Source organism: Equus caballus, chromosome 1, assembly GCF_041296265.1.
Source record: "Equus caballus isolate H_3958 breed thoroughbred chromosome 1, TB-T2T, whole genome shotgun sequence".
Taxonomy (NCBI): domain Eukaryota; kingdom Metazoa; phylum Chordata; class Mammalia; order Perissodactyla; family Equidae; genus Equus; species Equus caballus.
The window spans coordinates 138,429,702-138,454,290 of record NC_091684.1 but is presented as its reverse complement, the minus strand read 5'-3'; the positions used below and the strand labels follow the sequence as shown (position 1 = coordinate 138,454,290).

Below are 24,589 nucleotides of genomic sequence, written 5' to 3'. Positions count from 1 at the left end.
CTGTTGTTTTCTTGCCTCTTGGAATGCCTTGTAGTTTTTTATTGAAAGCTGGACATAACATATTGGGTAATAGGAACCAAGGTAAGTAGGCCTTTCTCTGGCTAAGAGTTACACTATGTTTACTGTTTGCTGTAACTGTAGGTGTCTGAGGCTTGAATCTCCTCCACTGTCTTTGTTTTTGTCTCCTCTGTTGTCTTTGGGTTCCCTAGAAGCTCCTTCTTAGATGGAGTCTGAGCCGAGCTGTTCTTTGATCGATGACCCTCTGTTGTACAGAGGCTCTGTAGGTGTGGTGGTAAGGCCTGTGCTGGGGAAGGCATTTGACAATCGTGTGACTAGGTCTCACTCTTTGAGTGGGTCTAGGCTCCTGGACTGTCACCTTCACAAGTTTTTCTCAGCATTTGCCCCTGCCTTAGGTGAGGCGGGAAGACTCGAGGGGGCTGGAGTTTGCTAATTGCCCTTCTTCAGGTCCGATAAGGCTTTGGTAAAACAGTTTTTCTTGAAAGCTGGTGCTCATTACAGAGAATGGAACAAAGAACAGAACTCTCTGGGAGTATTTTAACATGGTTTCTTTCCCCTTCCCCACGTGGGGAGCAGGAGATTTTTCTCTGATCTTCACAGTGAGAATACGGGGGCTCCTGGAGGTAAAACTCACCAAGTATGGGGTTCCCTAAGACTTAGCCCCTCATAATTTTTAACTCTCAAGCTAATCCATGTGGAGCCTACAGAGATTTGTTGATGAGAGTTTGTGTGTTCTTGCAGGGACTGGCTCTAGCAGCAGGCTTTGCTTGGGCCTAACCACCGGTTTTCGGGGCAGCATTTTTCCCTGTGATCTCAGTTCTCTAAGAGATCTAAGAAGAGATCTTTCTTGGTTTGTTCAACTTTTTCTCGTTGTGAGGATGGGAGTGATAACTTCCAGGTTCTTTACATGTTGGAACAAAGCCAAAAGTCCATAAGTTGCGCTTTTTTTTCTCTTTTCTTTTGGTGAGGAACATTGGGCCTGAGCTAACATCTGTTGCCAATCTTACTTTTTTTGCTTGAAGAAGATTGTTGCTAAGCTAACATCTATACCAATTTCCCTCTGTTTTGTATGTGGGGCGCTGCCACAGCATGGCTTGATGAATGGTGTATAGGTCTGCGCCAAGGATCCGAACCCACAAACCCCAGACTGCCAAGTGGAATGCATAAACTTAATCACTGTGTCACCAGGCTGGCCCCACAAGTTGCCTTTTTTTTTTTTTTTTTTTTTTTATTTTTTTTAAAGATTTTATTTTTTCCTTTTTCTCCCCAAAGCCCCCCCGGTACATAGTTGTGTATTCTTCGTTGTTCTTCGTTGTGGGTTCTTCTAGTTGTGGAATGTGGGACGCTGCCTCAGCGTGGTCTGATGAGCAGTGCCATGTCCGCGCCCAGGATTCGAACTAACGAAACACTGGGCTGCCTGCAGCGGAACGCACGAGCTTAACCACTCGGCCACGGGGCCAGCCCCCCCACAAGTTGCTTTTTAACGATAATTTTACAAAAATGGGCATCAGTATAATCAAGAGATAGAATCATTGGTGGCTGAGTTTCATTGATCTTAATTATGTTGACCATTTTAAAGAACTGGAACCTGCTTTCAAATTAAAATTTTTAAGACACACACTGTACACATATGCTTATTCTTACAACTTTATTTTATTTTACATTACTCTCCCATGGAACTGCCCACTGCTTAATAAGAAAAGCCTTTAACCACTTTTGATCACTAAGTCTTTGCAATTATATAAAATAGCAGAGGTTGAAAGAATGAAAACCTATGAACTGTGTAGGGAGCAGCATTTTAAATATATTTAACATTGGCTATCCTGTGATTTGATTTTCTTAAACAAAAGACAGCATCTTGTATTTTTCTTTCAAGAAATGTTTTACAGTGTAGTAATTCTGTCAATTGTGAGTCATTTAAACGCAGCCAGAGATAGAGCTTTTTATTCATGCTATAATGGTCATTATCAGACTTGGAAGCTCTTATGCTTAATAAATAGCTGCAGTTTTTAGTGACTAAAATGCTGAAGATTGGTCTAATTTATTGTAATTACCAATAGGATATTTCCTATAAAATGTAATTTAACTAGGATGCATTGTTTTAAAATTACAGTTTGTGAAGCTTTTAAGATAGCAAATTTGATTTTAAATTCTTTTTTTTTTTTCCCATTTAGGTTGCTTCCAGCTGTAATTGATCAGAAATTATTTATTTTCCCTCTGGAATCTGAGGGTAAACTTTGGAAACCCCAAAAACAGCACAGTACATTTCCACATCCCTTTCCAAGAGTAAAGGTAGGAACAGAGAAATCCAGAGAGACGGAAAGTGGACTAGAGGTTGCTCAGGGCTGGGAGGAGGGGAGAGCCGAGTGACTTCTAATGGATATCCAGTTTCTTTCGGGATAATGAAAACGTTCTGGAATCAGATAGTGGCGGTCGCCGCACAACTCTGTGTATCTACTAAACACCGCTGAATGGTACAATTTAAAAGTGTGAATTTTAATGTATATGAATTATATCTCAGGAAAGTTGTTTGAAAAAAATTTTTTTTAAGATTAAAGGTAGGAAATTTGCTTTGTGTTCTAAATGAGAAAACATGTCGTTGTTTCAGGTATGGTCATGGTATTGTCAATTTCTACGTCAGAAAGCAAAATAAATCAAAACAGAATGCCTTCTAATTTTTGAACAAAGCCCTAGATGGAGAGTCTCCAGGTGGCAAGGGACAGAGCTCAGGAGGTTTCTGACTGTGTCTCCACTGGGTGTTTCTTCAATTTGAGTCCTGTTCCCTCTCGGACTCCCCCAAAGTATTAGTAGGTTGCCTCTTTGGAGTACCAGGTACTGTTACCAGTGCTTTGGGAATACTAACTTCTTTAACCTCCAGAGCAACCCTATAAAGAGGTGTCATTGTTGTCTTCATTTTATTGATGAAGAAACCAAGGTACAGCGACGTTCAGTAAATTGCCCAAGACAACACAGCCAGTAAGAGTCAGAGTCAGGATTATGAACCCAGAAATGTAGGGATCCAGAGCTGTGCTCTTAACCCCTCTGGGACCCTTTTTAAAATAAGAGCTTTATTGAGATATAATTTATATACCATAAAATTCACCCTTTCTAAGTGTTCAATTCAATGGTTTTTAGTATGTTCACAGAGTTGTGCAGCCAACTTATGGTACCCTTTTTATAATTGTTGTATTAGCCTGTATTTTTCCTTCAGTACACTTGCCACAATTTGTAATTAGATATTGGGTTGTATGATTTTTTAAAAAATATCTGTCTGCCCACTAAATTGTAAGCTTAATTAGGGCAACATCCATCTCAGTTTGTTCAGTGCTATATAATGCCAGGGGACTCTCAATAAATGTTTGCTGAAGGAATAAATGAAACCACTACAGTTACCTCTAAGGGTATGCTCATCCCCGTGTAAAATGTCAGTGCAGGCTGCTCTGCACTCCCAAAGCAGCCCGCTCCTACCTTTGTCCTTGCTCTTGTTACACTGGGTTCATTCAGCCACTATCCGTGGGAGACTTAATCTGTGCCAAGGACTGTTAGGGGCACGCTGGGATGGGCAATTCAGAGCAGGTCCCTGCTGTCATAGAACTTACATGCTAGTGAGGGGAGACAGACCATAGATAAGAAAATACGAGATGATAATAAAGTCTTGGATGAAAATAAAAGAGAGTGTTGTGATAAAGGGAGCTTAAACTTATCTTGCTTACTATTAAGTACCTGCTTCAGTTAAATTTTTATTATTTTGCCAGGAATCTTAGGAGGGCCACAGAGGGTCTACAAGTGGAAGATTGTAGATCTCTGCTTTATAAGGACGATGAAATAAAGTATCTGAAATTAGAACTGTTGTAGAAGGTAGAGTTGCTATTATTATTCCAGAAAAAAAATAAATGGCCAGGAATTAATTTTCCCAAAAGAGTTTTGACTCCTGGCAATGATTATAAAGATAAGGAATCTTATGTGCTGACTATAACCCCGGGTTCTTTTAGCTGCGGTGAGCATGGGTGAGCTTCATTTAGAAAGGGGCAGGGACTGTTTCCCATCCTGACTTCACCTCCAGGGCCTGGATCCCTGTTGATGTTTTATTCCTGATATCAGTGACATCTGCTTAAAAATGCATCACCGCTGGCACAAAAGATAGCCCTAATTTTGCACAGTAAAAGTCAATGACAAGCAGTGCTGTTTCGCCAGCTGTTCGGCAAGCCTACTACACCAACTGAAAAGCTTACATTATTAAGTAGTTGTGAAATCCAACTGGGATATTACCACCTCTAATTGCCCACTGCAGACCTTTTCAACTAGGTAAACCCCAGTTGCTCTTTTAAGCTCTTTTTCCAAAGTGGAGAGCTGTTTTTGGAATTCCGTTTCACACCAAAAAACTTAAATGACAAACGGTTAGGAGTTGCTCAGTTGTAATTAAGAATCATAATTAAGAATTGTTTATCAATCTTCTTTTACATTTGAGAAAACCATATTCTGATGGTTTTTCCTCATAGTATGTCTCAGCTCTGACTCAGTGCCAGCCCAGCCCCTCCTGGAAACATCTTGGGCGACAGGCACACGTGTCCTCAGAACAGTCAAGGAAAGGGTTTGAAATAAAAACAACGAAAGATGAGGAGGAGGGAAGAAGAGAAGGAGGAAAAGTTTATAGGCCAAGAGAGTATTTGATTTTCTTGTTGTGTCTGACAAGCTAAGTCTGAAGGCAATTTCAAAATAGAAATTCCTAAACTGTTTAGATCAAAGGACCTGCTTAGAAGCGAGATACAGTCGGTGTGTTTGCGGAGGAGGGAAAATAAACCCGTGTCATTGCTTGAGAGTTATTTCCTATGTTAGTTCCAAAAAATGGATGCTTTATCAATCAGACATGAAAAAATATAGCATGATCTAATATGCCGCAGCAATGTGTGAGATCTGTGTCTGAGACGGGAATCTTTAATTTTGTGAATTTAGATCTAATTGAGAAAGAAATTTTCAAAGTTTGATCAGAATTAAATTATTGAGGATTTTTGACATTATGAAGAATAATATGGTGAGAGATCAAAGAAGGAAAAGTCAGGGCAAGTAAGGGTGCTTCACAGATTTTCACTGTGAGTTATACCCTACTTCACACTGGGTGGAAAATTGCTGATAAGATGGCAGCTGGATTTTACAGAATAGAGTAGGGAGAGGAGAATGCCTGCCATGAGCCAACCACTGTGAGCTCTGTCTTAGAACGTAAGCTCCATGAGAGCAGAGACTTTTTAAAAATATTCTTTTCCTTTTCCATGGCTTTTTAAAAACGTTTTGAGAATATTCAAACAAACCAAACCATTTCTCCTTCACCTGGATTTAACAGTGTTAACCTTTACCATCTTTGCTTTATCTATCTTTTATTGAAGTGTTTTAAAATATAGACCTACTGATGTTTCACCCTTTAATGCTTGCACAGGCGTCTTTAGAAATGAACGTATTCCTACTTACCTACAATACCATTATCAGGCCTTAAAAAATTACCAATAATTCTTGAATATAATGACTACTGAGCTCACACTCAGATTTCCCCAATTATTCCCCAAATGGCTTTTACTGATCTTTTATCCAACCCTGGATCTGCTAAGATTTATCCATTGCATTTCGTTGTTTTGTTGCTTAAGTCTCTATCAATCTAAAGGAGAGAGACTCTCTCTCGTTCATTGCTGCCACCAGTGCCTAGATGTGCCCTGTGTGGCATCAGATGACAATATCTGGTTAGAAGTGTAGATTCACATCCTGGCTCTACCACTTACACTGGCACCTTGGCAAGTCACTTAACCTCTCTGTGCCTCAGCTCCACATCTGCAGAATGGGCGTAATGATAACACCCACCTCATAGCGCTTTGTAAGGATAAATGAGTTAACACAGGTAAATGTTTATAACAGGGCCCCATACATGGTGAGTGCTATATAAGTGTTAATTCTTCTTATTATTTGTTGATGAATACTGGTCAACCTCGATTATGTACCTAGTATGTGCCAGCCACTATTTTAGGCATCAGTCATACTTCTCTGCTCTCTTGGAGCTCACATTCTAGTTGGGGTGGGGTAGGCATTAGGAAAACAAAAAAGGATTTGAAAAGTAAATGTACAGGATGTAAGTTGGTGAGAGAAAAGCTGGGGAAGGAACATAGGGGTGTTGGGACGGTCTCACTTGTAGGGTGACACGAGCAGAAATCTGCTGGACGTGAGGGAGTGGTCATTTGGCTATTTGGAGGAGGAGCATTCTGAGCAGAGGAAACAGAACGTGCAAAGATCCTGAGATAGGAGAGTGAACAACAAGGAAGCCGGAGAGGGATGCGCGAGGGGGAGAGAAGTAGGAAAGGAGGAGGGGCCAGATCTTGTGGCCCATTGTGAGGACTGCAGATGTTACTCTGATGAGAAAGAGACGCGCTGGAGGCTCTTCATCTGATTTGCAACTTGAAAGGGTCGCTCTGGATTCCGTGTTGAGAATATGACGTAAAGGGCAAGGGCAGAAGCAGAAGACCATTCGGGAGCCTCTGTTAGCGGTGATGATGAAGTCCTCTCTCATCCTCACAGCATTTTCTGGGAAGGAATTATCGTCATCCCTATTTTACAGATGAGGGGACTGAGGATGAGAGATGATAGTAATTTACAGCTAAGAAATGGAAGGACTAGGGTTCAAACTCAGGTCTGTTTGACCTCAAAGTCCTGGCTTTTCCTCACCACTGTTAAAAATACAAAATCCTGGGGCTGGCCAGGTGGCCTAGCGGTTAAGTGTGCATGTTCCACTTTGGCAGCTCAGGGTTCGCCGGTTCAGATCCCACTACGGACATGGCACTGCTTGGCAAGCCATGCTGTGGTAGGCGTCCCACATAGAAAGTAGAGGAAGATGGGCACGGATGTTAGCTCAGGGCCAGTCTTCCTCAGCAAGAAGAGGAGGATTGGCAGCAGTTAGCTCAGGGCTAATCTTCCTCAAAAAAAAGAAAAAATACAAGATCTTGAGCTTCCTTCCTGTGTTTGCCCCAGGGAAATTTATAACTGGAAAAAAAAAGCAGCAGAATAAATTCTTTATTTTGTCCACAAGTAGCCCTAAGTATCCTCAGAATTTTCCTCAGATATGTCCCTCTAAACTTTCCCAAAGAAACTTCTCAATGTGGTGCTCCTAATAAAGGTGACCTTTTTACTTTCTGATTTTTTGCAGTAATATTAATGTGGCAGTTATGAAGCCACATTAGAATGATGTATAATATGTTATGATACTCTATCATCTGTAATGCTGTTTTACCATAATTGGTTACCATTCAATTGGTTTACATATACACTTCAAAGAGGTGTATATTTTACAGTGTGTGTAAGTTGTAGGTAATAGAAGAGGTGATTAGGCATGGTATTTGGGATTTTTTCTATAAAAAATGGGCATCAAAAATTGGTCCTTAGGACTGTATCTTCTGAAACGTTGCTATGAGAAGATTCAGTTAGCTACATAGTTTTGACTCATAGGACCTTTTCCAGAAACAGAAGGTACTTACTATAACTGCTAAGACTGCCTAAATTTTTTTATATGGCATTCCATGTGTCAGTAACATTTCAAAGGTGGCATCCCAGATTTCTCATGCTTTTCTCGCTGGCTTGCAGGAGATGCTAACTTCTGGGCATGCAGGAGAGCCATCACTCCTCGGCCACCAACTCCTGAGAGTTGTTGCAGTGAAGGAAGGGAGGGCATGGAGTCAGCAATTGGCCATGTGCCATGAAATTGGTACTCTACTGCTATAAGCTGATGATTGTGTCCCTGTGGCATGTTGTAAGAACAACACAAACATAGTAAAACTAAAAATGTTTTGCGCCAGCCCCTATGGCTTAGTGGTTAAAGTTGGGCGCTCTCACTGCTTCGGCGGCCTGGGTTTGTTTCCCGGTTGCAGAACCACACCACCCATCTGTCAGTTACCATGCTGTGCCAGCTGCTCACATAGAAGAACTAGAAGGACTCACAACTGGAATATACAACTATGTACTGGGGCTTTGGAGAGAAAAAAAAAAAGAGGAAGGTTGGCAAAAGATGTTTGCTCAGGGCAAATCTTTCCCTGCAAAAAAAAAAAAAGAAAACTAAAAATGTCTTTCATCATTGGTGTGCTATTTCATTTCCTCAAATGTTTTAATTTTAATGCTACTATGTGCTAGGTGCTGGGGATGCAACTCTCAGTGCTGTCGGAGCTCACAGTCTATAGACAGGCGTTCTGCAGACAGTGTGCTGAGGGCTTTAATAGCAGTTTGAAAAAAAGGCTCTGGTAGGACTAGTGGTGTGTGCCTCATGCCTGGGCTTCGTGGAACCAGTAAGTGCCTCATCTCTAAAATATGTTTCCAGCACTACGGTCTCTGACCTCAGCATCCCAGTCTGCCTGCTCACATAGCACGTTCTTCCAACAATTCTTCAACACTACAAGCACCTCCAATCCGTTGACCTCTCGTTATCTCGCTATTTATCACTTTTGCCCCTTGTCCCTTTCCTCCTTAGCTACATTAGATTACATGTTTGTGGCAGAAATTGTTAGTCCCCTACCCACTATCCATTCCCCAATCTGCATTACTAACAGAACTGTGATTTTGTTTGGGATGTCATCTCTCCATGAGGAAGAAGATTCCTCATGTCTGAGCCTTCCCTGCAGCTCAGTGTGACCGTGTGCCCCAGTTCTGTGCAGTGAGTACTGAGCAGCAGTCTACTGGGGGTTGGTCCTAAGGAATTGTTTTGCTTTCCTGATAAAAGGGGATAATCACAACTGGCATGTCCCTTCTCCCCTTCTCCCCTTTCCCCTTTCTTTTTGCCTTGAACAAAGACATGACATCTGGAGCCGCGGCAATCATCTCACAACTACGAGGTGACGAGCCTAAGGACAAAAGGCAACGCTCTGAGAATGGCAGAATGGAAAGGGGAAGAGGAACTGAGCCCCAGTAGCTTTTCTGAGCAGCTGATTTTTAGCTAGAAATATGGCTGCCCAATATAAAGACTACATTTCCCAGCTTCCCTTGCAGTTGGACATAGCTATCTGAGCAAGTACTGGCTAATGAAATGTAAGAGGAGGTATTAAGGGAAGTTTTCTGGAAACTTGCCTAAAAGATAGCTGGCTTACGCCCTTTGACTCTTTTCTTCTCCTTCCACTCTTCTCTGCCTGGATTGAGGTCATGATGGCTGGAACTCTAGCAGCCATATTAAGCCAGGAGGAGGTGGCCCATACGTTAGGGACAGCAGAACACTAAGCTGGAAGAAGCCTGGTTCCTAGCAACTTCATGGACTTCCAACTCTGAACAGCCTATCTCTGGACTTCACATACATGAGAGGAACAAATTTTGTCTTATTTAAGCAATATTTTTTGAATTTTCAGTCACATACAGAGAAACTTAGTCCTAACCTTCCTATTATCAAATTCATCAATTTTTCTATGTCTGGACTTATATTTTATGTCTTCTCCTTTGTCTTAATGGAAGAAATATCCCTTCCCGTATTAACAGGAACCTCTTATTAAGGGCTTAGCTTTTGCAATTATCCCCTCTCATTAATCATCAATTTCTCACTCTTCAGTATTCCCAGATTCTTGCATGACCAGCTCAGTTTTTTCACTCAGGTCTCAGTAGAATTGTCATCTCCTCAGAGAGGCTGTCCTTGACCACCATATCGAAGGGAGCCTCCCCTTATTCTCTATCCTATTATTCTACTGTATTTTATTTAGAGCACTTATGGCAATCTGAAATTAATTGTCTATCTGTTTATGTGGTTATTACCTGATTCCTTACATCCCTTCAAGAATGTAAGACCCCTGTGGGCAGGGACTTTATCTTTCTTGTTCACCAACACCTAGTAGACTCTCAAGAACTGTTTGAATGAATGATTGAATTTTGGGGGAGTAGAAAAGGAGAGATAGAGTTAGGGGAGGCCTCTCAGGGGAGTTTATACCTGCTCTGAGTTCAAGGTTGAGCAAAACTGTGCCCACAAGACACTGAAGAGGGGAGAAGAGGACATTCCCAGAAGAGGGAACAGGATGCGCACTGGCAGAGGTGGAGAGAACGTGCCATATGTGGAGAAGGCTGGCCATCCAGCATGAATGGAGCACAGAGCAGTCACGAGGGAATGGCTGGAGAGGGAGCTAGAAAGTAAGAAGGCGCCAGATCACGCCACCCTACGGGAAGCTATTAGAGGGCTTTAAAGAGGTGAAAGCATATTTCAGTTAGTGGCCAGAGGCTCAGTCGTTCTGGAGGTGATGCAGAGGATGGGTTGGAGGTCCGAAGACCCATCTTAGGGGCCATTAAGGGGTCCACGTAATAATCACTGAGGGCACAGGCCATAGCAGTGCCAGTGGGGATTGGAGAGAGAGTAAAGGATCTGATGGACAGATAGGAGGTTGAATCAAGAGCGCATCGACTAACACATCTTTACAATGCGACAGCGCGTTTTGATGGAAAGACTTTGGAGTCAGAGACATAAATCAAATCTTGACTCTCCGCTTTTGGGTTGTGTCACCTTGAGAAGTCACTTATCTTCATTGGTAAAGGAGTGATAACATCACACACTCCCTCTTGTCACTTTTAGGACTAAAGTAAATCGCTTGGGTTCTGACAACACCCTCCTGTCATGGTGGTGATGCTCTGATTGTGGATCCCTCCAGCCCTAGCGGGAGGTCAGAGAGGATATCGTAGGGCATAGCATGTTAGAGTTGAAATAAAAACTAAATCATCAAGAATTACATTTTAATTACACTTTAACTTCACATATGACTTTTTATTAAGAAAATTTATTTTGGAATAGACACAAAAATAGAATGCAACCCATGTAACCGTCACCCAGCTTTAACAGTTCCCATAATTTACCACTTTTATTTCATCTATTCCCTCTGCTTTTTTTGGGTAAAGTGTTCAAAAGCAAATCCCAGGCATCATATCATTTTAGCCTTAAATACTTCAGATAAGGTCTTAAAAAAACGTATTATCACACCTAACAAATTCAACAATGCATCAATATTATATAATTCCAAGTCCACGTTCAGTTTTCCCTATTTGTCTTAAAATTGTCTTTCTGCAGTTGTTTGTGCAAATTAGGATGTAAACAAAGTCCACACACTGCAGGTGCATCTCATTTTATTTATAAAAGTTTTCTCATTTAAAAAATATCATTTATTGGTTAAAGAAACCAGTTCATTTGTCATATAGGCTTTTCCCCTACAGTCTGGATTTGGCTGGTTGCAATCTCATGGTGTCATTTAACGTGTTCCTCTGTTCCTAGTATTTCATGTAAACTGGTAGTTTTTTCTCAAAGCTTGATCAGATTCAAATAACATTTTTTTTGGTGGGAATATTTCATGAGTGGTGCTGTATAGTTCCTCTTATAATGTCTCAAGAGGCAATTTCTTTTTCCTCTTTGAATGAGGTGAAGATTGATCAGTGAGTCCAATTATCACCAGCTCAATCTATTCTTTATAAAGTTCCCCACAACCTTTCACCTAATGGTATTAGCAACCATTGATGTTTACCTAAATATGTCATTTCATTAGGGACTGCAAAGTAGTGATTTTATAATTCTATCATTCCTTCTGCATTTATTAGCTTCTATGAAGAACTTTCCCTTAGCAACTCTTTGGTGAATCTGAAAAAAATAGATCTTCAGGAAAAGCAGGATAAATACTTGATTCTTTCTTTTATCTACCACTTTCAGATTTGTTTCTCAATTTTATCAATTAGGTTTTTGGGGGAGAAGGGGAAATATTATTAAGAACACACAGATTTTTATGTATTTGAAGTGTCTCAATCCTTTGCAGTCATTAGTTTTTGACCAGTAGGCTCCTGAGTAGTACTTTATCATTTGCAAGAAACTTAACAAACAACTCCGTGAAGGTAGGTATTATTAGCAAGTTTTGCAAATGAGAAATCTAGATCATATGGCTTGAACCAGAACTTGGTGTCTATTATCCTTTCCATTAAACATATAATGGTTGAAAGAATCAGAGTGTTAAAGATGACTGGATTGTTTGTCTTTTTTCCTGTTTTCTGGTTTTGAGATTAAACAGCAGATGTCTTTAACCAGTGGGAATATGATATTAAGCAATATACACTTTAGAAGGCATTACTTGTAGCAAACACTGTTGAGAATAATGTTACGCTGATAATACTGTAACTTAGTAAATAGCCTGTCTCAACTTTGTTTGTGAAGCATTTCAATTTTGATTACTCTGTGTGGGATCTACCGCTCAGATGTATGTCATTTTATGGTCTGCCCATGTCTGGGGAGTTGGCATTACATGCTGCCTAGTGTTTTTAATTCAGAACTTCTTCTAAAAGAAACCTTAGCCTCTTGTGTTCAAACCCTGGTTTTAATAGCATAAGCTATTTCCTTCTTATATAGCTTTGTGGGCATAGTAATAAAATAAATACCACAAAATCACTGATGAGATGAAAATTGAGCTCCCTGCTTCTGTGCAGCCATGTAGGTAAAACAGTAATTGGCTCTGATAATAACTTTTGTTTTTACAAACCAAAGTCTAAATGAGAGTCACATTTGATATATCTGCTTGTAATTACTATCAAAAGGAGAGAATACAAAATTTAGATTGGTTAGTGACTCAAGATAGATTAAATAAATTGCTGTCTTTTCTTGACCAATTTAAGGAAAATTTTTGAAATTATTTCTGATATTTATCTTACTGTTGGTAAAAAATGATCATCTTCCAGAACATGCTTTTCTGCTTAATGAGATGATTAATTTTGTTTTTTAAATCACTTATGCTTATAACTATTTTCCTGTACATCTCTATAGATGGTTTGTAAGACAAATTTAGGTTATGAACGTATTTGTTAGTGATTTTCAGTGGAACCATTTGATATGTTAATATTACTTAAATATAGACTCCTTCAATATGTTTTATAAAGGGAAATTAAATCATTTGTGCTACATATTGTTATTTTGGTATACACATGCTTTCGTGCCAAAATAGTAAAGATTAGAATCTTAATAATTCTAAAGGAGCTTTCCCATTGCTTTAGAAGCCAACTATTACAGAATTGATATTACAAGCTGTAATTTCTGTTGGATTCCTATTTACATTTTGATTTCTTTCCAAAAATATCTGTGCTGGACACTGGTGCCACAGAAATGTAAAAATGAGCATAGAACAACCGGATTTTAATGCCAGTTTTCACAATGATTCTGTATTTGATCATTTCCTCTCTCCATCAGTCCAAGAGCCACACAAGGTTGATGGAACATAAGAAAACCAAGAAAACAGCTAAGGTCCACTGAACCAATGATCCCTGAATTAAAAAGTTCTAACAGAGCTTAGACATGAGAGATGAAGCTGTTACCGTCAACTGTATACAGAATACATATTTGAAAAACACCCTAATTACAGAAGCCACATCCAGTCAATATAATGCATATTAGCAATTTCCCAATCCTTGGTAGAATGGAAATTATTCCGAAAGTTTAATTAAGAAGGAACAAATTATGTGCAGGTTTTAATTTCAATAAAAGAGGCACCGAGCTTCCATGAAAAACTCTGGTATAGTGTTGTGAGTGGGGGCTCCCCACGGAAGGAAGCCATGTATAATTAGGCACTACATTGCTTTTGTCATCACATGTACTTCAAGGAGAAGGGAAGAGATATGCCTTATTTGCAACCTGTGTCCCTGTGTGGGTTAAATAAAGTGGACAGTTGAGTGCAGTTATTTGGAGATTTGGTTTAAAAACTGCTATTGAAAAAATAAAAGGAAGATTTGGAGCCTGTGTTACGAAATAACTTATCTAGACAGCATGCATTCCACGGTATTTTTGTCGTCTTCTCCTTCATTTTGACCTTATGAATGGCACGGGCCACTTATGAATGCTTCAGATCAAAGAAATACCTGGATGATGAACTAAGCCATCTGCTTCCTACAACCATTTTGACAATTGCATCAGATCATCCTCAGAACTAAGACACTCAGTTGAAAGGAAGTCAGTTTTTTTAATTGCTCACAACACCTCCTTTTTAAAAAGTCTCAAAGGCCACATGCTATATGATTCCATTTATGTGAAATGTCCAAAAGGAGCAGATCCAAGAAACAGAAAGATTAGCAGTTGCCAGGGCCTGGGAGGAGGCGGGAATGGGGAGTGATCCTTAATGGGTACGAGGTTTCTTTTTGGGGTGATGAAAATGTTCTAGAATTAGATAGGGGTGAGGGTTGTACAACTTTGTGAATATGCTAAAACCCACTGAATTATATACTTTTAAAGGGGTGAATTTGATGGTATGTAAATTATATCACAATAAAAACGTCACCAAAGACTTCAGAAACTGTTGGGACCACCATATTCCTTAAGTGTCAGGTTGCCTTTTAGCATCAAATCGTAGAATGCCAAAGCAGGGGAGGGAGGTTCGGGGGTGGATATTTATTCAAGAGACCAAGTCTAAGTGGTTCATTTTGCAGATAAAGAAACTGACTTCCAAAGAGAGGAAGTGACTTCCCAAGGTCACATGCAGGCAGTTCAGGATAGAGCAAGACTGGAACCCACGTTTCTGGACACCTATCCAGTGCTCCTTTCCACGGCCACTCTTCTGCCTATTTAAGCATATCAGCAATAACTAATTTGAATTGTTTAAAATGAGGAATACCTGGCTCAAAGTGACGCTCTTAGTTTTTCTAATGAAAGCATACATTTTTCCTACAGATAGCAAAATCTCCATGACGAAGTAAATAAATTTGTTGTGGTAAATTTACCAAGTCCAAACTGAGATTTACCTGTAAACGTCCCTTGAGGAAAGTGGCCACATTAACAGACCGAGGGAGCCCTCTACCTGTGTGTGTGTAGTATAGATTTCACTGGCAAAATCCTTGACCTGGAAAGCTAAAAATAAATCAAGACCAGGTATTCTAGTCCTTTGTCCACCTTGGTTGGCTTCTAGCATTATTTCTGAGAAAATGAATAGCATCCAAGGATGCATTTGTATGAGGAGTAGGACACATGGAGGAAAATCTGCAGAAAGTTCCTGTTCCATGAACAAAAGAGACCAATTAGCAGCGTAAATAAAAGACCCAAATAATAGATACATATTTTCCAGTGGGAATTACATTAAAATAATTATTTTCAAAGAACTTTATACTCCTTTGAGGATATAAAATGTTAGTAAGCATTTTTGTTCTTCCAGCATGAAAGTTTCATTGTTTCTTTGTTTCAGCGAAAGATAGGGTTGGATGTAAGAATCATGCAGGATCCTGAGAACATCCGCCACAGAGCTGCTGTCAAAGCCAACTATGGAATCAGTTTGCCACACATTAATCAGAGAAAAGCAAGTGTAAGTAATGAGCTGTTTAAATGAGCTCTTAATTTTCTTAGGACTTAAAAGTTACATATTAGTAGGGTAAGACCCAATGTAGATTTTAAGTAAAGATTTTGATCCTTTTGTCCTTAGAATTTCTGAAGATGAAATGGAGTGGCTTTCATTCTTCTTTTAACTAGAAATGATTTTAAAAATGTAAACTTATTTTTAAAAGGTCTATTTGTAGCTCATTCAGATTTCTCTATTTTATTTGCTGTTCCTAAATAATCTAGTACCATAATTTTAACAAGGATGGAATAATTTAATAACAAGAAGAATTAATAGAGAAATTTAAAATATTTTATTTCTTTGATAGTAGGCTCACCACTAGAAAAATCAAAACGAAACAACAGCACAGTATCAGCTTCAATGGTATATACTCACACAATATGCAAAATCTAAGAATATTATTCTGAATCTGAAGCAAGCAAGGATTAATCCTCTATGTCAGCAAGATGATGAGAGGGAAAAATAATCAAGTAGATTTTGGCATTAAGGGATCTCAGAATCTGCCTATTTTTGCACATTAACTTGCTGCTAAGTGTCCAAAGCAAGGATTGTACTCTTTCTGTGTTGTGGGGTTTTCTTAGGAGAATTAAGAGTAGTGCTTCATTTTAATTGGGAAATCATTTTATTTGAGATCATTTCTAATACTGAAAATAACTAGTGAGGTGGTATCTATACATTTTTAAATACATGTGTAACCTTTGGCGTCTCTCAAAAGCTCTTAAATGTATACTTTGGTGAAATCAAAACGAAAAGCAAGATTAATTTTAGAGTTAAATTGAAAAACCATTTTCAACCAGCATAATAGTCTCTTAGATTAATCTTCCAAATTTCCTACGTAGACATTTTCAACTGCTTACTCCATTCACGTAACCCTGGAATATATTTTTAGTTCCTCTCGGTGTACTTCGTGTTATTCTAACAGGTTTGGTTTAAGAGGACTTTATCATAGAAATGCTTTTATAGCCTAAGAAATAACCAGAAAGTTAGATATTTTTATTCCTGCTGAAACTTTATTTAAAATGTCACTGTGAATAATATGAAAGGGTCTTTATCTGCTTCCCATGAGCCCAAAGCCCTTGAAAGAAAAATATTATTTCTCTGGCTGTACAGACAGAAGCAGATTTGTCTTGTGTTGTTGTTGGTTTTCCCCTTCAATCTAGAATTAATATTGGCTTAGCTGGTGGAGCGCTGAGGCTTCGTAGCCCAAGGCAACTGCTGCATTGCTTGGAAACTTTTCCCAGTGAATATGGAAGTTTAAAAAGGCATACTTCTAGATTTAAGGAGGATTGTGCTTTGCTTTAATGAATCCAAGTGAAGATTCAGACATAAATAGGAATTCAAAGTTATATCCAAAATTTGGGGCAGAATCTTAGTCGTTCATTATATTCTTTCTAATTCGCAAATAGCCTGAGTGCCTTGGATACTGTGCCCATGTACTTTGAACACAGAGGATTTGGGAAAACACTTTGCCTTGTAGGACATACAGATAATGTACACTCATTGATTGCATTAAAGAGCCTTTTTTTTTTTTCCATAAAACTTGACTCCATAAAAATCCACACCAGAGCACTTTAACATGTATGTACACGATGTACATTTTGCTCAAACTGACTACTGGCATTTCGATCAAAATAGTTGACCGTATCATTTTATGTTGATGTACAGGTATGTGAGGGCACTAACTGAAAACTGGCATTTCCATTTGGGATTTACAAAACATTGTGAAGCATGGTGCAAAAAGTCCTGTGAAAGAAATATTCAGGTGTTTGGTTTTCAACAGTCATGCGGAGCATTTGGGAATAAATACGGTTGAGACTTACCACGTATAAAAAATGTTTTTGAAAGCACTTCCCTAAGCTGCAGCACCGTGTCTAGCATTGTGATGCATGGTTAATTAGAGAAGCCGCATCAAGGCTAATCGCTTTCTAGAACAACTCCAAACACTCAGAGGGGGTTATTATTTGGCTGCCGAGGGCCATGTGTTTCCTTACTTCTTCTGAAACTTGAACAGCTTGTCAAAAGCCTGTAAATAATCTGAGACACTTTGACAGAGCGCATTTGAGTATGTAACTAGTTTACATTATTAGTTCCTAGAAACTGGTATTTTCTCCATTTTGTGAAGAGGTGTATCCTTCCTGCTAATAAGGGGCCGATGCAAAGATTTTAGTGCATTGAAAACACACTCCAGACACACACACACGTACACACTCACACACACATCACAAAATTGCCTTCCGAATGTTATGTCCTGTAACTCTGTTATGTAAAATCAATTTACGAAAAAGTATTAAAAGTGAAATTCATCGACTGTTTTTTCAGTATCTTAAATCTGCCAAATAATGCAAAAAACAAAACTCTCTCACAGGTTTGTGAGTAGGGCCTTAGAGGTGTAGGGAGGTGAGAAGAAATCTCTGGTACTTTTCATACTTCCTCACTGACATTTGGCTCCAGTCAGACTTTCTAGTGCAACACATTAAAAGGCCTACAGAAAATCTGACTTTGATTTATTTTTTTTAAATAAAAAGTGTTTCTTAAAAGGCTTGAAACATGTATCTGTTAACATGAATTTTAAAAGAACGATTATGAATGCATAACAAAATAGCCAAAGAAAACATTGCTTTGAATTGCGGCACAAATAACTCTGATTATAACTGTTATGACCTAGAAAAGAATCATAAAAACATTTTTCTTTTTGACAAGATATGAGTTGCTGCAGAATTATACCAGTTCTTTGGTCCCACTTTCCAAATAAATAAATATATAATGCAACGTAAACTTAGAATCCTTTACTTATTCATGAGGTTGAATTTAATACTATTATGATTTCTAGATTTTATGAGTCATACGTTATGCAGTGTTTTTCACTAACTTAGTTGGGTAGCAACCACACTTCACAAATCATGGTTTCATTCTTTACGGTGTCACTTGGGGTGTACACAGTAATCTCTCTCACTGAAAGAGCATCCATTTCTGCAGTGATAAAGTAATGGAAAGTGAGGCAATTGTGTTAATGTCAAATGATTAGAAGAAGCACCAGGAGTAAGGGGCGGGGAGAAGGAGGGGGGAGAAAGAAGGACGACTTCAAAACACAATTGTGTTTTAAGCCCATGCATATGGCCACAATTACAGTCACAACATAATTTGGCAACGGTAGCAGAATTAGATTTAAACAAATTGATGTTACACTGCAGTAATTCAGAATGAGCTTGTTGCATTTATAAACCATAACAAGAAGCCGAGTGAATTAATAAACCCTTCTTGTCACTAAAAATAAAAAAGGGAATAATTGCTGAGATGGAGTTAACTTAACAGATGACTATAGTCAGCATCCTTTCAGCCTAGATATGGGAAAGTGAAGGTCACCCCCATCTCAGATGACAAAGAGGGAACATTTTGTTGGTAAACAAATTAATCTTTTGAAAGGTCGCCATTTGTTTTAAGTTTTTATCCAGTTCTTGTCATCTGGAATCAGAGATTGACTGTCATTTCACTAGGCAGGGGTGCAGTTGAAGCAGACAAAGCTGCTTCTGTACATATCAGCATTCCTTGACAAAACTCGGTGCCTGATTGGGATGCTATGGGCTGCTGGTTTACAGCTGTCTCCGGACAAGAATGGAGGCCCACCCCTGAATTCCAATAAGATGGGCCTGCATATTCCGCCTGCTGTAAGCTGGCCCTCTGCCCACATGTAAAATGTATTGTAGTTCAAGCCAGCAATTATCTCTTTTACTTCCTTCTGTGCTGCTTCTGTTCCCTTTTTCCAAAAACAGATGTGGGTATTCACTCAAGTTCTGCATCTATTCTTTCTCACACCTGCCGGGGCAGAATTTTGACAGAGGTAGAGTTTGAGGGAGCCAGCAGACAACAATCAGATGTAATTTCTTTGAGAGCAGCTTAAAAAGAAAATGTTGATTTTTCAGGAAATGTGGAATCAGCATCTTGATCCCCCTCCCTTTCCCCAGGAGCATTTGGTAAATTAAATTAGTTGAACAAAAGGAAATAGCTTTAAAGACATTCAGAAATGCCATATCCTATTTATGACGCACAGTCATTACCCAAGGACAGCGATGGCGTACGCCACATCCCATTTCTATTGTTAGGGAGCTTTCTCTTCAGCTTGCTTACAAAGAGTTTTCAAGAAAATGATGACTTTTCATGTATTCCACCAACATGGTGGTGGCGGCGGTGGTAGAAGCGGTGGTATATTGCCTTTGTATGTTGTTATTTAGAATTTTGGTTTTGCATTCGTTTGGAGTGCTGGGAAAGTGAAGAAAGTGATGTGACAATTGTCATTGGCTGGTGTCTGGCTTTCTCACAAACGCCCATTATTCTGGGAGTGGTGAGAGAGAGGCAAACAGAGGCTACACGCTGTCAGATGACATCCACAGAAAATCTAGCTCTAGAGAGTTCTCTAACCTCCTAAGAAGGCTGTGTTTCTTGAGTTTCTGTGCGAGGATTCTACACGTTCCCAACCCAACCCTGTGCTCACTCTAAGCACTTAGCTCTGAGCATAGTGATTCTGGGTCAGACTGCCTGGTGTGAATGCTTACTAAATGGGGGACCTCCCAGAAACAGCCTCCATTTCCTTGTGTGTAAAATGTCCATAGTAAGAGTATCTCAATTTAAATGAGATAATTCAAAGTAGTTAACAAAGGTCCTGGTACAAATAAGTGCGCTGAAAATATTAGCTATGACCATTGGCCATTTTCACATAGCTTATTGTGCCATGTTTTATACTGTCCTCTAAAGCTTACATTATTGTAGGGGTTGGGGGGGAGAACCAGAATATTACTGAGGCCCCTTCCAGGGATTCTATTTAATATTTCATATGATGATGGCTTCTTTCCCGCATGGAAATGAAGACAGGGACCTTGTTGTCTGTTCTGTTGGTCTGTTTTTCTAATCCTCCACTGCACCACGCAGTGTTCTGCACGTAGTAGGTACTCAGGAGACACCCAATTTGTTTCCTTGTCCGTCCAGTCTCTGCATTGAAACTATATAACCTGATGCCGAGTCTGGAAGTGAAGTAGCGGTTTTGCTGGCCCACAGTAGGCCAGATTGCACAGGGCATCCTGCCACTGAGCCGTCTGATTGAGTTTACCTGGTAAAACACCCTTGCTCCTGGATTCATATTGTAGCCTTGCCTCCAGCTGTTTCCAGGAGCAAGTTACTCTACCTCGCTCATTCTCATTTTCCCAGTTTATCAAATGGGGAGGCTAGATGGGATGCAGTTGGTGTGGTGGGAGGGGTTTGGAGTCGAGTGGATCAGTCTATCTGCCATTTTCCAGGCGTGAAACCCTAAGCAAGCAAACTAATGTCTCCAGTCCTCAGTTTTCTTTTCTGTAAGGTCAAGATAACGGTGCCTGCTAGGCAAGGGTGTTACAGGGATTATGATAATATATTAACATTGCTGGCACATGATACTGCCTAATAAGGTTCCTGTCTTTCTGAAAAATGAATTAATATTAAAAATTTCATACTTCCATCTTCACACCTGTGCTTCCAGAAAAGGATCTGATTTGGCTCTTTTCACACACCAGTAAATGAGTGATACGGCTTAATGCCCTGGTTTTCAAATTGTTGCAGAGAACTCCAATGAGTTTCAGGGAGGTTGCAAGCATTTGATTCATATTTATTTAATTCACATTTCACTTTTTGTGATAAATATTTAAACTATTCTAAAGTGTAATAAAGAACAATACAGACATACTTAAGTTAGGTACCAAATTTTAATGCATTAGGTACCATTAATGGGTTAATTTGTGCCATCAGGTTAACTGTGAGCACATGGGTGTGCATGTGTGCATGCATGTGTGTGTATGTGTGTGTGCATGTACATTTGAATTTCCTATAAAGGTGTTTTTATTAGATAGGGTGTATCTTGGTACAAGTCATATTTTGAAATGCCAATCTGCTCATATACACTCCTATAAATCATACAAAATAAATAAGTGAAGATTAAATGAGCTAATACATGTCAAGTTCTTAAAGCAGTTCTTAGCCCCCAGTAAGCATTCAATAAATGTTAACTGGTATTACTATTTCAACACACGTGTGCTCCCATCCATTAAAAGCCAGGCAAGTCCTCTGGTGCACACGTTTGGCACAGCATACTAGTCAACGGTGCAGTTACAATAATATGTATTGCATCATGATAATATAGCATTACAGATTGTTGCATTGCACATTTTCAGTTTGGGTTGGTTCCTTCCTGATTCGAAGTGTGCTGTACAGTCTTCATTTGGCATCACGGGGTTGCAATGTCACTTTGTTTACAACTGCAGATTAAAGGTCAGCAATAAAGCATCATTTTAAATTTGGACTCCGCATGCAAAGCAAAATTAGCTAGCTTTGAAACTGAGTGAATATCTGAAAGGGAAGGGTCCTGAGATATCCAAAAAGAAACTTAAATGGGACAGGAGGGAACGTCTGAAAGTGTTACAAGACACATTTGAAAAGAACTTTTGGTCATTCAACCCTTCAATAATAATAGCTTTTATTAAGTGTGCCAGCCACTAGGCTAGTGCTTTATGTACAGTATCTTATTTAACCCTTCCACCTATAAAATAGATGTTTTTATAACCGTTTTACACATGAGGAAACTGAGACTAAGATTAAGCTACTTGCCTAAGGTTATAAAGTAAGTAAGAGAGTCAGGGTTCAAATTATTTATGAATCTATTTGTCAGATCTGCCCAAATTGAGCTCGTACCAACTAATTCTTATTTACTAAGGAATGTGAGCAGTTATAGATATTGCTAGTGATTGTATTTTGAAACAAAAGAATCCTACTATTCTTTAAAGCTTCTGGATCATTTTAGCTGAAGAAAATCCTGAGATTATAGGCACCTCAACAAATGGTTAGCAATAGGAAATTACTTCTCTGTTAATGTTAGGATTTTCTCCATCTTGTGCGGCCCAAATAAAATATAGAAATAAATTGTATGCTGTGACGGATGTAAGATTGCAGTCGTTATCTATAACCCTTGATTTCATAAGTTTGCCTTCATCAAAACAGCCTCATTATTTCCAGTGTTTATTATAAACACTTACAAATATAACTATTATGTATACTTATACTTATTTATGTATTTAAAATTCAACATATAAAATTATACTAAATTCTTATAAAACTTGCATTTATTTACGTATCAGCATTCTATTTAAGGTCGCATTTGAAAAGCAGATTCTATTGCTGAAAATAAATTTGAAAATCTTTGGCAGAGAGTATCACCTCTCCCATGGGTTTTTGCTTCTTAACAAGAGTAAATCCTCTATTTAATTAAACCAAAGGAGTTAGACTCTATTAAGGGATTTCAAGCATGAGTGGACAGGGAGCAGAGGGATTTAGGGGGTGCAGGAGGAGAGCCTTTGCACGACCCTGGACTCATCCCGGGTCGGCAGCCACCTGTGAAGCAGCTAGCCCGGCCCCCTCAGGAGAGCCAGGGCCTTTGCGCTTTGTGACTTGAGTTTGGACCTGAGTCTGGTATTTGTTAGACTTCGTACTAAGAGGTTATGTTTCTAATCTTGTAATTCCATTTTGATGAGCCAAAAATTAGGAAGATGGAGGCGGCCAAGTCAGCTGTATGATAGTTTATGTCACAAGGGGTCCATGGATAGAATTGTATTTCAATATAATTGGATTCCAATGTATGTTATTTTATGCATTTATAAAAACATTATTTTGAGAAGGGGTCCGTAGCCTTTGCTAGACTGCCAACGGGGTCCACGTCCCGCCAAAAGTTAGAACTCTCTGTGATAGATCTCCTTTCCTTTCATGTGAGCATCTAGCGTGGGGCAAAGTATGTATCAGAACAGAGGAGCATCCTAAAAGCTCTGTATTCTTTATGGAGGGAAGATCCAGTTCTCTCAGCTGACCGTGTAGGAGACCTACGAAAAAGTGCACATATCTGGACTTCCACTCCAGATTTTCAAAAGAATTGCATCTTCGTGAGTAAAAATATAAAACTTCATGCTTTCATCTAACTACCATTGCTTTTCTGTGGCAAGGAGGAAAATGGAACAGCTACAAAAGTGGTAATGCTTGCAATATTGTAGTAAGTATTCTGTTTAAAATGAAGCAAAGGAAAAATACTACAGCAAGTAGCACAGTAGCATTAGCCACAAGAGAAACGGGCTGAATAGAATTGTTTTTATCATGGCCCAGGTTAATTATCTACTGAGAGGTACTTGAGATGAATAAATACTGTTGCTGTGTTCTCCAATATTCTAACTCATGGTACCTTAAACTGTACTGGAATTCAAGTATACATTCCTAGCCTTTTAAAAACCTCTTTGGTAGAATATAAGTAAGTACCCATAGACTAGAGTGATTCACCCTATCCTTTCTTTAAAAGCATAGCCTCTGAATCAGAATGTGTAGTGTAAGCCCAGAAGATATTTATTTAGAGGAGATCCCTCTTGTTAGGCTGTAAAGTTGGCATAGTATGCCACCAAATTACCTGATTTATACAGTCTTTTGATATCTATCTCTATCTCCAATGATAGCCTGAATAAATCTGCTTATGGTTAGCAAGTAAAGGGTCTGAAAGCAGCCAGGCACACATTAGTGGAAAGAACCACAGACAAGAGTCAGAAGACTTGGGCGCTAATACTGCCTTTGCCACTGAGACAAGCCAAGTTATGATAGGCACACCATTTAGTCTCTATAGACTGAGATTCCTCATCTTTACACTGAGAAGACAAACTGGCTTGTTCAGAGTCTTTGCCGGACCCACAGCCCTGATTGTGTGACTCCCAGATTAATGCTCCTTTGGCTCCTTGCAGAACCACCAGTCTCTCAGGAGAGACAAAGTAGTGATCAGTGTAACCGCTGGATGGAGGCAAGCCTTAAGATGGGCCTTTGAGGAGCTGATGGACATGGCTGAGAGCAGAGGTGGCGTGTATGTTAAGCACCGGAAGCAATACAAGCAAAGGCAGAGGTGGAGAATAATGGGAGTAAGGGAGGATGGCTTAGAGCTTTGCCTAATCTTGAATTTTTATAAAAGCAAAGCCCAAAAGATGTGGTTAGATGTGTAAGGCCGATTGATGGATGGCCTTGAAAGAGCCACTGAAATCTAATTGTGTGATCTCAGTCTAGATCATAAAAAGAAGGGCTTAAGGCAGTTTCTGAAATTAGATCACTCCTCCAGATGCTCTAACTGAAGGGCAGCTTTAGAATTCTCCTGAACGATCTCTCTCCCTTGATGTCCTCATTGGTTATTAAACTTTATTTCCTCTCCCTTTGGC

The 24,589-nt window shown here is 39.4% G+C and overlaps 1 protein-coding gene across 3 annotated transcripts in view; it reads left to right on the top strand.

Moving 5' to 3' along the window:
- The window catches only part of IQCH (IQ motif containing H), a 179,091-nt gene that overhangs the window by 16,196 nt on the left and 138,306 nt on the right, over positions 1 to 24,589 (top strand). For all 3 annotated transcript variants that reach the window (XR_011439700.1, XM_070269954.1, XM_005603326.4), the window contains exons 4-5: positions 2,193 to 2,310; positions 15,192 to 15,308. Coding sequence is in view for 2 of the 3 variants with exons in the window: in XM_070269954.1 (XP_070126055.1) it covers positions 2,193 to 2,310; positions 15,192 to 15,308 (235 nt within the window). In the remaining variant the exon portion in view is untranslated. The remainder of the gene's footprint in view (positions 1 to 2,192; positions 2,311 to 15,191; positions 15,309 to 24,589) is intronic.